Source organism: Pteropus medius, unplaced genomic scaffold (genome assembly GCF_902729225.1).
Source record: "Pteropus medius unplaced genomic scaffold, Ma_sr-lr_union100, whole genome shotgun sequence".
Classification (NCBI taxonomy): domain Eukaryota; kingdom Metazoa; phylum Chordata; class Mammalia; order Chiroptera; family Pteropodidae; genus Pteropus; species Pteropus medius.
This window is the reverse complement of record NW_024346667.1, coordinates 20,084,271-20,100,581: the sequence shown is the minus strand read 5'-3', so window position 1 is coordinate 20,100,581 and position 16,311 is coordinate 20,084,271. Positions and strand designations below refer to the sequence as shown.

The 16,311-nt window shown below is 49.4% G+C and overlaps 1 protein-coding gene across 1 annotated transcript in view; it reads right to left on the bottom strand.

Moving 5' to 3' along the window:
• The window catches only part of PTK2B (protein tyrosine kinase 2 beta), a 108,680-nt gene that overhangs the window by 2,977 nt on the left and 89,392 nt on the right, over positions 1-16,311 (bottom strand). Inside the window, exons 11-22 of the mRNA XM_039875786.1 lie at positions 16,121-16,236; positions 14,346-14,446; positions 14,071-14,160; positions 13,043-13,247; positions 10,305-10,413; positions 8,968-9,033; positions 7,645-7,770; positions 3,200-3,346; positions 2,954-2,989; positions 2,515-2,539; positions 1,033-1,079; positions 234-371 (exon numbers count right to left, since the gene is read on the bottom strand). Of these exons, the coding sequence (XP_039731720.1) occupies positions 234-371; positions 1,033-1,079; positions 2,515-2,539; positions 2,954-2,989; positions 3,200-3,346; positions 7,645-7,770; positions 8,968-9,033; positions 10,305-10,413; positions 13,043-13,247; positions 14,071-14,160; positions 14,346-14,446; positions 16,121-16,236 (1,206 nt within the window). The remainder of the gene's footprint in view (positions 1-233; positions 372-1,032; positions 1,080-2,514; positions 2,540-2,953; positions 2,990-3,199; positions 3,347-7,644; positions 7,771-8,967; positions 9,034-10,304; positions 10,414-13,042; positions 13,248-14,070; positions 14,161-14,345; positions 14,447-16,120; positions 16,237-16,311) is intronic.

The window sequence follows — 16,311 nt, the reverse complement described above, 5'->3', positions numbered from 1 at the left end:
GCCATGTTTCCCTTGGGAAGAGCCCTCGTGGGACTGTACCTGCCTTCCGAGGCTACCTGGGGCCAAATTCTCTTGGACCACTGAGCTCTAATGGGGGTCTTCCTGGGAAAAACACTGCTGGGCAGACCAGGAAGCTCTACCCCACTGCACCAACCCACCCCCCCGCCCTGCCCCCAGGACTGGGAAGAGCAGCCTCCGGCTCCCTTGTGCTGGCTACTGCCCCTGGCGCTCACCTTCACCACCACCACGTAGGCTTCGGGAGGCAGCTGACAGAGCTCGTTCTTGAGGTCCAGCACGGCCCGTACCAGCTCCATGACATTGAGATACACCAGGTCATCGGTCCGATCCAGGTTGGCTGTAGGCTGGATGGACTGGGGGCAGGGGTCTTGAGTCAAGAGGATGCTAACATTTTTTCCTGGGCATGCACTACCAGTGCCAACCCATCCACCAGCCCATTTGAAAAGACTCTTCTCCAAAATAACAGTGCCCTGTCCTAGGGGAGCAGCCCTCCCTTTTTCTTCCAGGGCACTGCTGCTCACATTAGAACCTGCCAGGGAGCCTTAAAGAATACTGGTGGCTGGCTTCACACCAGATCAACTGAACCATCACCGGGGCATGGGGGCCAGGTGGTTCTCAAAACTCCTTGGATTATTCTAAGGGACAGCCAAAGCTGAGAGCCCCTGTTCCAGAGTGAGGAAAACCAGCCCCAGGTCCAGGATACTGTAAGAACACTGTGGGTGCTGGAAGCCAACGAGCTGGCTTGAGAGAGGAAGGGGGCCCCACCTGCTGCTCGTAGGGCAGGACCAATGAGCTCCCTCTAGGCCGCAGAGGGGGCATGGCGAGACAGGGGACAGGGCTTCCCCTTGCTTTTTCTTGCACTAGCTGTGTGGTCTTAGACAAGGCACTTCCCTTCTCTGGGCTGCAGCCATATCATGATACTGGACTTGATTATTTCTAAGGGGCTCTGAAATCTTTAGTCTTGTGGAGCCCTGATTCGAATTCATTACCAGCTTCAGCAGACCCAACACATACCTGTGCGCCTAACCGTGGTGGTTTCTGTGGGGGGGCTGTAAATTCCGCTGCAAAAGGGAGGGAGAGAGTGAGGGAAGTTCTCAGTTTCCAGGCCCTTCCATTCGTACCTACTAATAACCAAGCCGAGCCCCTCTCCTTTACTACCAGAAGATCTGGGGCACTGAAATCCGAATTCCAGAAGACGGCAGGGAAAATAACCTCTGGGCTCCCTGGTTCTCCTGTAGTCAGGGGCAAGCGCCATTGTCCATTTTATAGAAAGAAAAGTCAAAGTCACAGCAGAGATAGAGTGACTGCAGAGGGTGTTCCAGCCCCTGCAGGCCTGTGTGTCCGGCCCTGGTGCACGCCGGGCCCTGACAATCATGGAGAACAAGCTTTACTCTGAGGAGGCTGTGGCTGTGGAGTCCCCGGCCCGGTGCCACAGAAGCTAATGGGTAGATTTGTGATGACTTCCAAATTGTCTCCTTGAGGGTTTTTGGGTCAAGGAAGTGAAACAGCAGAAGAATCACGCTATTCATGCCACACTTTGATAAGCAGGCACACACACAGGTCCTGTGGAGCTGCTGGACAAGCGAGCCCTGGAGTGAAGCCAGAGGACTTGGTTCTACTCTCACCGCCACCACCAAAGAGCTGTGTGATGGCGGCTCGTTTATACTCCTTGGGCTTTAATTTTCATCTGTCAAGTAAGAAGGTTGCTCAGGAGGTCCCTGGAGCCAAATCGGCCTGAGCTCACATCTGAGCTCTGCTAATTAATAGCTGTGTGACTTTGGATAAGTCACTCAATCTTCCTGTGCCTTGGTTTTGTGACTTCGTTAAATGGGCACAATAATAAATTGTCCTATCTCATAGAATTGCTGTGACATTAAGGAAGTTGACATTTGTAATTGACTTGGGCCCATGCTGTGACTGTCGTTATGGTTGTAGCTGTCATTGTCATCCTCATGATCATCCTCCCCACCCATCTAGGGTGATGAAGATGAGCCTGGCTCACTGCTGGCTCCTCCCTCTCTCCCTTCAGCAGAGGCCTCTGGAGGGACCTTGAGGGCTCAGCCACCCTCTTTCTCTGTTCCATCTCTCGGGTCCAGGGAAGATGAGCATCAGCTGGGAGAGGCAGGTGGAGCTACCTTATTTTTCTCCACGAGAAGTCTCCACCAGAGTGAGTGTGGGTTAGGAAGGAAGAGAGAATTAACTGCAGATAAATGGAAGAGGAGATAAACTGGAAAGAGGACTGAGGACCCTGGGACAGAGAGAGAGAGAGAGAGAGGAGAAAAGGCGCTGGGCAGGGAGACCATGGAGGGACAGGCAGAGCGGAGGGGTAGATATCAGCTTCAAAACAATCCCTCCACGCGCTCTGAATTAAAACAAGGCAGACGTTTCTTAAAACTGTAAATGGACTCTACTGCTCTCTGCAGTGGGCAATGGGTAAGGACGGTGGCCTGATGTCAAGTGGAAACTCCCACCAAGCAGACTGGTATGAACACTTACTGTAACCGGCCTCCTTCTCTGGGGTCTGGAAGGAAGGAAAGAGAACACGTCACTAAAGTGGTTCTGGGGACAACCCACTTCCCCGTTTGACCAGGTCCCCATGCCTTTGACTGTGCATTTAGAGGTTTCGAGGTCATAGCTTTGGTGGGAGTGGGGGGGTTCTTGAGAGATCCTGACCAGGAGTGACTTGGGACGGGGCCCCTCTTTTCTAAGAAGCTGAGGGGACTGGGGCAGAGCAAGGTGGTGCTAGGGCTGTAGATTAAGTGAGAGCCCCCGGAAAGGGCCTCGTAGAGATCAGAGAAAAGAGAAAAGATGCATTCCCGAGGTGAGAGGCAGAAAGGAAGAGATGGCGGGCCTGCGGCCCAGAGCTGGGGTCCCGCTCTCTATGAGGACTTCCCAGGCCTTCACTCTAAAGCAGTGACCTCTCCCAGCGACTTACCAATGGGGACTTGTCGTTCATGTAAACCATGGGGTCCTGCAGAGGAGGAAACCAAAGCAAAGGAATCAGAATTCCAGAACTAAAAACCCCAAGAGTGCATGGAGAGCTTTCATGCTAGCCAGCTGAGGACACAAGATGATATAGTGGCACGGACATCTCTCCCATGTAGGCATTTTTATCAAAATGTCTTCAGCAGTGCTGCAGAGAATGGTGTCCCATCCCACCCACAGCTCAGCGGCTTCTCACCAAGGATTTCTCCTCCTGCCTCAGCCACTGGTAATCTTCCACCATCTGCTTCTGCTGCTTGTCCAGGATCTGTCGCATCTTGAGCCTCTCGGCCTCCCATAGCTGCTGGGCCTCTTCTCGGCTGCTGGGTCGGATAAAGTCCTCCTCCTGGGAGGGAGCAGGGAAAGAGGAGAAGATTCAATGAGCCCAGTCCCCAGAGTCAGAGGAGGGACAGTCCTCTGAAGAGCCTTGCGGGATCCACAAGCCTTGGCCTTGCCAGGTGCTTTTTTCTTATAATATTGTACTTAAATCCTCAGCCACGTACGCAGACAATTATTGGGTCCTTCGGCCCCAAGCACACGTCTGTATTATTAAAGCGTGATGCCAAACCTGGAACATGGCGTTTAACGTGCATTGCATTCAGACGACTGCATGACCTGTTAACTCAATTTTATTTTCAAATTAACTGCCCTAATGTTATTTTCTCAGTTATTTTGTCAGGGTTCTGTCACTTAACAAGTTTAAAAGTGCTAAACCAGACTTCTGGAAAACCTTGGGCGTTCATCTCCACCTAAGCACCGTGGCAGCAGGTCTGGGGTCTTTGGGGAGCAGTGGCGCTGCCTGCAGCCCCGTGGCACACAGTCTCGCAAAGCGGGCCATGGCAGGGTGGAGCCTGAGGGAAGGAGCAACAGCATGCACCCTTTATTAAGACAGTAGTTGGGGTTATTTAACCAAAGGTTAAAAGAAATGCATGAGCTGAGAGATTAAAGAGAAGAACAAAATTTAAAGAAACATAGACCTATAGACATGCAATAAATGCTTCCTCTCCTAGCATTATTAATCTAACCCTTGTTTTAACTCATTTGAGGAGCTTTGGACCTATTCATAGCGTTACCTACTATTTCTTAAATGGAAAGTACTGCATGTTTTCTTATTACTGCTTTCCCCTCGATCTTCCCCAGCGTTCATTTATATAGTCATCTGCTCAGTCCCTTCATGCTGTTTGTTTTGCTTTTTCTTACTCTACACCTTGCACCTGGACTCATGGATTCATGGGTGTTATTGTCATTCTTTGGATTTCACAAAGCCTAGAGTGGCCTCTGCCAGGGGCAGGAACTCTATGACATCCAGGCTAGCAGGCCCCTCAAATCCTTTCCTTTGAAGTGGACATTCTACCTACGAGTCACTTGCATAAAATGCTAAAAATTATTCTCTATCCACTTTAGCAAGTCATAATCTCTGCCAAGCCTCTAAAAATATTTTCCCTAACATCTCTAAAATACACTTGAATGTAACAACAAAGTTTTAAAAGTTATATTGGGATGTATTTCCTAGTGCTAATTGAGCTCCAATTACTACTCTAAATTTTTAACAATACTTCTCCCCACAACTTAGATTTCTTGCTGAAATAGTCTTTGTTCATTATCCTATTGAACAACTATTTGTTAAGCACCTACTATGTGGCAGGCATACGAATGGGCGCTGGAAAGGCAGCGATGATAAAATACGTGATGTTCCTGCTCTCGTGGGGCTGAGTAAACAACAGTGTGACCAGGTTTCTCATCCTCAGCACTATTGACATTTGGGGACAGATATTTCTTTGTCAGGGAAACATTTCCTGTACCTCATAGGATGCTTAGCAGCAACACCACCCACTAGATGCCTACAGCACCTCCTCGGTTGTAACTAAAAGACCTCCGGGTGTCACCAAATGTCCCCTCAGAGGCAAAATCACCTCAGTTGAGAGCTACTGAGTTAGATCTTATTTTAAGAAAACAAATTTCAGAACATAAGAGTATTTTATAATCATAGAATTGATTAAAAAATAAATAAGATTTATTTCATAGAGACTGATGCTCCAAAATGAGGGCATTTTAAGGCTATAAACATCCTCCGTTAAATGTCAATACCTGCAAACACAATGGTACGGGTACCTCAGGCTACTGACAAATAGTAACAAACAGAAGCTAAGTGTCAAACATTTTGAATATAGAGTTAGAAATCCACAGAGGTAAGAAAAATGTGTGGGCTGAGGAAGACAAGAGTTACTACTGGTAGGAGGACTTAGCAGAGTCAAGAAAACACTATAAAAGAAGGGCCCCACCACTTAAGTGCCTAGTATGCTCCTGGCCTGATTAGCATCTTACGAAATATTTTAAGGTATATTCAAAGATGTTTCCCTATGTCTTCCAAAATCATAATCAAATTCAAGGAGAAAATGAAATTTCTAAAAATTGAATCTCTTTTGGGACTACTTGTCTGAAATGTACCTCAGACATTCTTATCAGGCAATGGATACTTACATTGCTGGTCACCTTAAAAAGGCATCAGGTCCTTGTGGTGTTTTAAAATGACTCTCGCAAGCTGTGAGAATTTGCTGCCTACATACCACCACCAGCCTTATTCTTACCCCCACACGCAGCCTTCCTCATTCTAGCCAAAGAGCTCCTGCACTTGCTCTGTGGTTTCCCTTCACTCAGTCTTGGCTTCTGCTGAGGCCTCTGCCTCCTTCAGTACCCCCATCCCAGTTTCTTTCTGTCCAAACCTTACTCATCCTTCAAGGCCCCGCTGAAAAAAAGAAGCTGGAAAGAGTCGTTCTCCTCTTTGAACTCCCACTGCACTTCCGATGCCACTTACAGCTGTGTGCCACTTACAGCTCTCTGGCTTGCATTACAGGTAGGTGTGCACCTGGCCTGTTTTCTCAGGCCAACTCTAAGCTCAGTGAAGGCAGAACAACCTCGGTCTCACTTCAGCACCAAGGACAGCTCCCAGCAAACCATTCCTGCAAAGAGGTCCTGTTTATCGACTTTTATTATTATTATTTTAAATCTCAATTGCAGGTCTTCAAGAGGGAGATTGCTTCCATCCCCACTCTGGTGTGGAATCTCACAGATTCCCAAATGAATCAGGCAATACAGTCAGTCAGCGGAAAAACTGTTTTTATGGGAGAACTATCTCTGATTTTTGTTAAATGCTTTCAAACGCTTTGCAGGGAGCCTATTATACCCTTTCAGCATTGTACCTGGAAGAGCCTTTCTCGGTGTTTCTGTTACATACCATAAAATGGAGTTTTTAACCTTTTTTGGTTTATTTTAAGAAATGCTTGTTATGTTCTTTTAGGCAGACTTTCCTTATGGTAAGTACTCCTAAAACCCTGACACAAAAGGGTTTTTTTTTTTTTCCTGCTTTACACTCTGTCTTTATGGAACTGAACAAAGTCCTTACGGTAAAGCAGGAATTAGACAAAGGCACTCAAACATGCAAAATAGCTTCTTTCTAAAAGGTCACATTTTAAAGCAAAACTCATTAAAACTCAATTAATTACAAATAAAGAATCAAAAGCAGGAGAGTGGAGAAACTGAACACTGCCTAAATTATAGTGCATACTTTAAAATGCAGTTTTATTAATGTTAAGTATATGCTGAGATATAAATTAGTTAAATTAATGTAAAAGAGAAAAATGAAGTAGGTCAGGGGAAAATTTATTCCACAATTGGTCTTGATGCCTAGAATTCTATATTACTCATTTCAAAATTTTACTAAATTAAGAATAATGGCACCGAATATATTAATATACACATCTTACTGCATTTTCTAAATCTATTAGAATAATCATAATTTTTCCAAAAAATTTTAGAAATGTATACCGAGCCTGAAATATCATGCATGTTTACAGTTAGAGCTAAAATAATAATGGCTTTAGTCTGTTTTGGCACATATTAAGACTTAGTTTAGTAAAATATATTAAGTTTTCATGGCAACTGACCACAAAGGCTATTTGTACTGAAGGACAAATGGGTGGTGACAAGTGACAAGAGGGCAAGCAAAGGTTTATATATATATATATATATATATATATATATATATATATATATATATAAGCAGATGCTAATCCATGAAGTACTTGAGCCTCAACAGCAGCTGGCAACAAAGAAGTGACTGGGGAGGGTGGCTTAGCCCCACACTAGCCCCCCAGTTCCTTCCCATACAGCAGCAACTTTTACAAAAGCAGCAATAACAGAAGCCACAAGGAAGCCTTTCCTTTGACTGAAGGGAGATTGAACAATCAAAGCAATCAGGCAGGAAGAGGAGAACAGGGTGGAACCTCCAGGATCTTTTGTCCTCTGGCACCTACAGGCTTGGGTGCCCTCTGTCTGCAAGACTCCTCCCCAAACCGAAGGCTCAGGAAAGGGGGAGATTTTGCATCATTCACCGCAGCACCAGGGTATGGACAGGGGCAGGTCTGGGTCCAGACGGTACCCTCGGAAGCAGAGCCTGGTTTGGCCCCCAGCCTCCAGTGTTTGCAAAGGAAGGGGAGGCACAGAGCCGCTCCGTGGCCTGACTGGTGCATGGAGGCATGTAGGGCATTTCTGAGCCTGAGCATGTAGGGTTTCCAGTGTCCCAGGTACCTCCCTCCATCAGCCTCTTCAGTCCAGGCTGGGACCCAGCATGCAGAGCCCTCTTACCCGCATGCTGTGGCGCTTGAAGACATTGTGCCGTTGGAGAGGTGGGGTGTGCAGCGAGTTTACAGGAGATGGGTACTCCATAGGGCTGGTGAGCGTAGGCGAGCTGGCACACAGACCCTCAGGGACCTATTCAGGAGAAGCAGAGAAGCACCGCACACAGGGACAAGGCAAGAAGGTGGACAATTAGCTGCTACAAATGCAGAACAAAGAAACAACATATGAGCACCGTGGGAGAAACAGGATTTGCTCTCCAGGAGTGAATAAAGAATGCAACATGAGCATTGCATTGGCCCTGTTCAGGAACATGGCAGAGCAACATACACAGCTCTTGGCTAGGAGTCAACACAGTCACTGTGGCCTCTCATTCGTCTAACAGCCCCCCCATGGCACTCTGCATGTGATGGGCCCATGCATGTCACTGACCTACTGAGTACATGTCTCTTCCTTCAGGACTCTTCAGAAAAGAGTTATATTTTATAGTCATGTTACAAACTGACAGATATGATTAGCACACAGGTGTGTGTGTGTGTGTGTGTGTGTGTGTGTGTGTATAAAATATATATATAATTTTTAAATAACTATTTTAAACATCACAAAATGGTATGTTTCTTCTTAGCAACATTGCTTTTATCTTCTGCATCAAGAATTTTTCTTCACATGAAGAGCATTTAACTGTTGGTTCTTGGTTGGGCTTGTTTTGGCACTGGGCAGTGACTCGGCTGAGGGACGTAAGAGAAGAAGAGAGAGGGGGCCCCAGCCCCCTGTGACCAAGATGCAAGAGAGAGACGCAGAACACAGACATTCTGAGACAGAGACCTGTAGCTAGGGAAGGTAATCCCATGGTTGGTAATGACAAAGGTGGAGGAAAGCTCAGATGGAACCCTTCTCTCTTTTCACTGGCCAGCTAGGTTCTGGCCAGAGCCTCTGTGGGGAGCTCCAGGGAGCAACTCCATTCTCTGGGGAGCACTGACTGTCCTTAACTGCCTGGGACCCCTTCTCAGAAGGCTCTCCTCAGGGTAGGAGGCCAGGGAGGCTTTGGGTAAGAAGAAGGAGCTGTAGGCAGGCACACACAGCAGCGAACACAGTGCACGAATGGTCTGGGCTTAAGGCGCATCTTAGCTGAGCACAGCCTGGTAGAATTGCATTTTGATTCTTTTGATCTCTGGGTACTTTGAGTTCAAATTCTTTTCTGGGCACTGATGTGGGCCATTTCCCTTTCCTGAGCAGGTGGTTGCTTCTCCTCAAAGGCATGAGAATGAAATTTCAGGAAGGACCAAGAAGAGGAATGGCCCTGAATTTTCCCATCTCTCTGGTTACATTTACCTGGAATTGCAGCTTAGGAGCCAGAAGGTTGGTTTGTGGAGGGGGTCTGTACTTGGGCCGGCTGGGCTGGAGAGGGAACAAGAAGATAAGTCAGTCCCTGACTCTCTCCTTGAGTGAGCGCAGCTCACCAAGAGGAGTATTAGTTAGGTCAGAGATAGGTCTGGCTCATTCATAATGAAGAATATGAGAGATAAAGTGGCCACTGCATCCGCCGATTGAGCTGAGCGATAGGAAGGTACAAAGAGGCCTTTCTCTCTGCCCTCCTGGGGGCCACTGCTACTTGGGAGGGCTACCGATCTCCGTGTGTGTGGCCTCTCTGGATGGGAGAGCACCTTCCAAACAGCAGTAAGAGCCACAGACACCAGAAGAAGGATCCTGGTCATTGAGGGCTCAGGCACTCCAGCAGCTTCATAGAGGAGATGAAAACTGAGCTGGCCCCTCACCGAGGGCAGGGGGAGGGCAGACCGGGAAGGGAGACAGTGAAAAAAGGCCCTGGATCAGATAGGGCTTTGTTATAGACTGAACATCTGTGTCCCCCTTAAATCCATATGCTGAAGCCCTGCCCCGCAGTGTGACAGTATTTGAAAGCAGAGCCTTTGGGAGGTAATTAGGGTTAGATGAGGTCATGAAGGTAGGGCCTCTATGGTGGGATTAGTGTCTTTATAATAAAAAGAAGAGACAGCAGAACTCTTGCTCTATCTGCCCTGTGATGACACAGCAAGGAGGTGGTCATCAGGAAGCCAGAAAGAGTCCTCCCTGGAAAGTGGATCTGCCGGCACCTTGATCGTGGACTTACAAGCCTCTACAACTGCCTATGGTTTAAGCTACCTGGTCTGTGGTATTTTGTTATGGCAGCCTGAGCTGATTGTTCCACATACGGTCCCGCACAGCTCATCCACCTAACGGTGTGGCAGTGAGGTACTGGCTTCTGAGCCCAGAGATGCCATGGAGGGTATGAACATGAAGGCTGGACCTAAGGGGCCTGGGACACGCCCTATTCATGTGCTCTCATGGGTATTTAATTTACCCCTAAAAAAACAGCAGAAAGGAAAGTGCTGGAGCCCCTGGAGGGAAGTGTTTCCAGAGGGATCCTCTGCCCCCGCTGCCCCACGGGCATCTGCTGCTTGCTGCCCCAAAGTCCACCTGCCAGGGCACCCATGTGGTGGGGGCTGAGCTCAGTGCCAGGGGACGGTTGGGTTGAAGGGATGGGCGGACTGCAGGGGCACATCCGGCCTACGCTGTGAGTTGGGAGTTATATAGTCAGGACAGGAGTGGGCCAGTTGGGGACCCAGCTCTGCTGTGATTCAGGAGACAGATGAGGCCAGGGCTTGGCTTACCTTGGGTGGGGGTTCCTGGAATGCTATGGGCTCTAAGATTTTGGGAGGACGGTAGCGAGCGTTCCTCTCCTGCTCTATGGCAATGTCCTTCTCCATTTGATAAATGTCACTGCAAGGGAGTAAGGTCAGATAAGGAGAGAGAAACGAGGTCAAAACGCTCCTGGGGGCTCTTCTTTGCACTCCACCAGAGCCTGAGAGGCCCAGAGCATGACCACAGATCCCATTTCCATCTCCTCTGCAGCGTTCACTGGGGAGACCCCTCTGAGACAGGCTGGGATGGGGCCCCTGAGGCTGCCTCTACAGTGAGGTTGGGAGGATCACAGGAATGGATGGATCCATTGCGAGAAAAAGTCCTCGGAGAGCCAGTCCCAGCCCAGCTTGGCAGTGGAAGAGTAGCGTCTCCAGCCCACTGCCCATGCCTCTTGCCTCCTGTGCTGCTACTGGCACTGATCCTGTACAGATTTCCGATATCTCAGCCAACGTCACGTCCAAGGCCTGGGTTCTACATCTCCCATTTTGCCTCACTCACCCCCTAACACATGCCTGGTGTGTGTAATGGGAAAGGGCTGGGGATCGCTCCCACGCTGGCTATGTGCACGCTTCTCGCCTTTCTCACTCCATCCAGTGGTTCCCAAGCTGGGAATTACAGACTCCAGAGGATTCTGGAATGATTGCAGAGGTCCATGAATCCACATACTCACATGTGTACCACACACTGTCTGTAGACCAAGTATTATGTACTTTTGAAATAAATTTCTAGGCCCCAAATGGGGCCATTCCAGGGTGCCCCATCGGCAAACCAAAACTGAGATAGCTTTTGAGTCCCTTTAAATGCTCTGCTTACCAGAAACCCAGTATAACCAGTCAGCCAATCCCCAAATGCTAAGACGACTCTGGGCTCTATACTCACTTCCTTGCTCCTTATTTTTCATTCTATTAAAGCTTCCTGTTTTCTGCCCCATTTTGTCATTCTCTGGATCCTTGGGAACAGAGACTGCCCACTTCGTGGAGTGTTAAATAAACTTTGTGTCACCTAAATTGTCTTCTTTAATCATTTTTAACATTATTACTAAATATACAATACTTGGTGTTATGTTTTCAGATGTATATGTATTATATTGTGTGTAACAAAATATTCATCAGACAGCTCACCACATGTGTCAACCAACAGATTCTAAAAGTGTAACTATTGTTACATGGAGGAATTCTCAAATTTGGACATGAAAAGGGCCCTTCTCATCCCCCAAAGACTGGGAGACACTCATTAGTTTCTTTCTTTCCTCTAAAGGAGGATCGCCAGGCTGTGGCTTAGGGGTAGAATCCTGGGGTCACTGGGGCCTTTGGGTACCCTTCAGATCACACCAGGAAGGCCACTCCTAACCCTCCATGGCTGGGCACCGGCCTGGTGCCTCTGACGAACGGGCACGCCTCTCAGCCCAGGGAGAGGCACCTTGTCACAGCTCCCCGTGGCTCCCCAGCCCTAGAATGAACTGAGACCTCCCGCCATGCCACCCCAGAGCTTTTGTCCTCTTGGGTTACATATCATGAATACTTTTCTCCTGAAATCCTTCGGTTTCCCAAATCTTCCTTATGAGGGACAAATAAGTGAGTCTAGGATTAACTGGGAGTGTCAGTAAAGGGACAGACAGGAACAGAGTGGCCTTTTGAGCTGTGGGTCCTACACACTGTTGGAGCCCCTGCCTCTGCACATGAAGGTAGCATCCTTTCCCCTGCCCTGGGGTGTCCCCAGCACCCCACCCTGGGGGCCTCCAGCCTCTATTTTCTTGACCTAAAAATTGCGAGCATGTTGACTACAGTGCTTGAAGTTGTGCTATTCAACTTGAACTAAGCACTAGACTCCCTAAAGCAGGGGCCAGCAAACACTGCCCACAAGCCAAGTCTGGCTACCACTTATTTTTGTATGGCTCCAAACTAAGAATGATTTTAAAATATTTTAACAATTAAAAAAAAAGAAGAAAAATATTTTCTGATACGTAAAAATTATATGAAATTCACGTTTCATGTCCCCAAATAAAGTCTGACTGAAACCCAGCTACACTCATTCATTACATACTGTCTGCAGCTGCTCTCAGCTACAGCGGCAGAGCTGAAGAGTTTCAACAGAGGCTGCACAGTCTGCAAAGCCCAAAGTATTTACTGTCTGGCCTTTTTCAGAAAAAAATTTGAAGATCCTGCCTTAAAAGACACTAAAAGAAGTCAGACCACCCAAGGAGGAGCCTATGGCAGGTGAGCAACCAAGGAAACAGGAGACCTTCTAAACGGTCAACAGTGCCCTTTGCTAGGGACCTCCCAGTCCCCAGGAAATAATGACTCTTTGGCACCTGAAGAGGATCAGACCCCCAGGCTGCAGAAGCCCCATTCGGAAGGGAGAGGTCACCCGTGGGTCACTGTCTGCACTGCCAAAATTGATCCCCCTGGATCTGGGAGGAGCCACCCAAGGTGCTGTGCTTCTGCTGGGAGGGATCACTAATCCACGTGGACACGTGGCTCTGTGTTGGTCAGAGGGGAGGTCCTGGTGCAAATCTCAGGCCCACCCGTCATTGCCTTGGCTGAGTCACGGGCCCTGAGCCCGATTCTGTCATCCACAAGGCGGGAACGAGGACGCCAGTGCATCCTGTTTAGGGTACCACGTCATAAATCTCTAGCTGCTGCGGCAGAGAAGCTTGGCTCCCTGCGGGTCCTGTGCCCACAGCCCGCCACCCCTGCTCCATGCTCACCTGAGGCTACACACGAGCTCGGTGAAGCGGGGCCGCTCACTGGGGTCGTAGTCCCAGCAGCGGGTCATGAGGGTGTAGAGAACAGGTGGGCAGAGGTCGGGCTTGGGCAGCCGGTCGCCCTTCTCGAGCACCCCGATGACATCCTTGTTCTCCAGCCAGAAGAAGGGCTGCTTGCCAAAGCTCAGGATCTCCCACATGCACACGGCTGAGGGCAGGAGGAGAGGCTTCAGGGCCCGGGAGGGGGGACTCGTGTCTGCAGACACCAGTCCACCCTCTCCAGGAACCAGCGTGGCAGCCAGCACTCGGTCCCTGCTGGAGGACCTCCCCCACCAGCCTCCCTGGGGTCCTGCCCGCCATGGTGGTCCTCTGACGGACCAGTCACGTGTATCTGTAAATGACCTAAGGTCCCCCTGTCTGTGCCCTCCACATGGAGCTACAGGGGTTCTGTGAGATGAGGAGGAGTAGTCAGAGGCACATCATTAAGACCACTGGTGCCTTATCTTAGGAGGGAGTGAAGCCTCTATCAGAAAACCAGGGTTTGAAGCTGATCCTTGCTGCCTATGTGACCAAGGGCAAGGTCCTTGTCTGGAGATTTTACTAGTTGGCTGTAGAGAGCTGAGAGGGGTGATCCACGAGCCTGTGTGCTCTGTTAGGATCGTCTGCCTATTGCCTGGTTTTGTCCTCTCCTTTCCCTGCACCTCTCCCTCAAAACAAACAAAACCTCAGAGCTGGCATTTGAGGACCCCCTCCACGGTGTCCCCATGCAGTCCCTGGGCTGCTTGCTGGAGTACACACTCATTTTGAAGGGCTTTTCCAGGAATATTACCCAATACTGCCCATGCCGGCCCCTTAGCCCATATCACCCCACCACACCACTGGCCTCTCACTTCTGACACTTTTTGGTGGCTGCAGCAAAACAGGACTCTGGCAACCTGACGGTGGGGGTGCAGACCCTGCACCTCCTCTTAGCTCGGTCACAGAGGTGAGCGTCAAAACTCGTACCCACACCTTCCCAAAACTCAACTCACCAAACATCCAGACGTCACTGGCCGTGGTGAAGCGGCGGAAGTTAATGGACTCAGGTGACATCCATTTGATGGGTAGACGACTAACAGAGGCTTTGGGCAGGCAAAGAGGTTTACAGGAGATATTTAGGGAAGACAGATTCCAAATATCCAAAAACACAGCTTATTCCCTGGTGACCCAAAGACCTTCAGACACTGAACCACAGCCTTTTTTTTCCGGGACTTTGGCTTCAGCGACCCCTCCAGGGGCAAAGCAGTGGCCAGAATGTCCTCCTCACCTTTGTAATAGTCCTCCTCTTCAATGTATCGGGAAAGGCCAAAGTCTCCCAGTTTCACACACTCAGCGGAGGCCACCAGGATGTTTCGAACAGCGATGTCCCTGGAAGAAGAATTCAAAGATACGGTGAGGTGATTCAGAATGCTTCAGAGAGACAGAAAGAAAGATGGACAGAGAGATGGACAGAGAAACAAAGAAGAGTGCTGGCCAGGGGCCAAGCCTCTGGAGCACGGTCAAGCAGCTTCTGTCCGTCAGCCCTTCCCTGACCCACTGAATCATCTCACGTGGGAGCCTGCGCTGACCGTCTGATACTTGCCACACACAGGCCCTTTGTCACCTCCCATCACTCTTTCTCATGTGTCTCCAATGTGACTTGAGTTTTGGGTTCCCGAGACTTGCTCCCTATACTATCCTGCCTGATTGCCTACATTCTTCTCTCTGCCAGGGATGCTGTCACCCTGCTGATTTTCAAAGAACTCTGATAACTTTCCTGGTCACAATTATTCTCTCCTCGTTCTGCAGTTCCATAGGACTGTGCAGGCTTCTGTCATGGCTCAGAGCAGCAGCAGTTTGTAGCTAACTTGGACGGAGTGCCAGGAGAGCCTGGAGAAGCCAAGTGCTTTATGCACTCCGAGTCGTCACACAGAGACCCTTGGAACTCTCTGGTACAGAGGAGGAGACAGGCACAGAGAGCTGGAGGAACTTGCCCAGCACGTTACTGGTGGGAAAGGGGTCAGCCCAGGCCGCTCAACTCCAGAGCTGTGCTCTTATCCTCCCAGGGGAGCACTCACTGACTCAGTTTACCTTATATGCCTGCATCCCTTCTAACCTCAAACTGGTTCATCTGCTTGTTTCTCACATGCAAGCTCACTCCCTGTCATTTGTTATTATTACTGAAAAGATGACTTCAAAGCATGACAATGTCACACAAAGGAAACAAATCTATCATCCTACCACCTTTGCCCCATAACTATCTCTATCTTGCATTTTACCCGTGTGCTGGGAGGTAAGCTCCGCAAGGAAAGACATTTTTGTCCGTTTTGATTATGACTTTATCCCAGAGCCTAGGACGGCGCCTGGAGGCACAGAGTGGGAGTTCCATAGTATTTGTTGAATGAGTGAACGAATGAATGTCTCTATCCCCCAACATTGCTTTGCATAGTATCACCCACGGGGTCACAAGCTGACATCAGTGGTGCTGGATGGAAGACTTCGCCTGTACGCCCACTGTCTCCTGCAGGGGGTCATGTCTCCCGTGGCGGGGACTTCCTTTCAGGAAATGGAAATAAAGCCAGGTGGAAAGGAGCAAGCTCCACAGCTGGAAGGAGGATTGAACTGGCAGCCTAGGGGTGCTGGGGACTGGAGCTGTGCCAGCTGCTCTGGCTGGAAGGGCCTGGACCCCAAGATCTTCCCAGCACTGCCCTAGCTCAGGCCCTCCTGCCTGAGCCATGTGCCACAAAAGGGCTAGTGGGAGTAGAGCAAGCTAAGAGTAAGCGGGAAGCCATTTCCTGGAACCCACAGTGGGGCAAGCTGGAACGCAGAGTTATAACAGGCACTTAGGACTTTAGATTCACCCATAATAACATTCCTGTGGGGTACATATCACCATTTCTGCTTTTCAGATGAGGACTAGAATTCATGGAAAGTGCTCAAGTTGTCACAATAGGTAGGATCGAAGATGGAATTTCGCCAGTGTGTCTGTGGAACACCAAAGCCCTGCTTTGCCCCAACCTCCCCAGGATCAGATCGAGGGCCCAGCTTCCTCCTCAGCCGCACCTGTGGACACAGTTGATGCTCTCCAGGTAGGCCATGGCCTTGCAAATCTGCAGCGAGTACAGGACGAGAGTGAGCACCTTCATAGAGTTCTTGTTCCGCTCCAGGTAGTGTCCCAGCTGCAGGAGGGGGGAAGCTGCCATCAGACCTGGCAGGGCCTCCGCATGAGCCGGGGAGCCATCCACAGGGCGGGG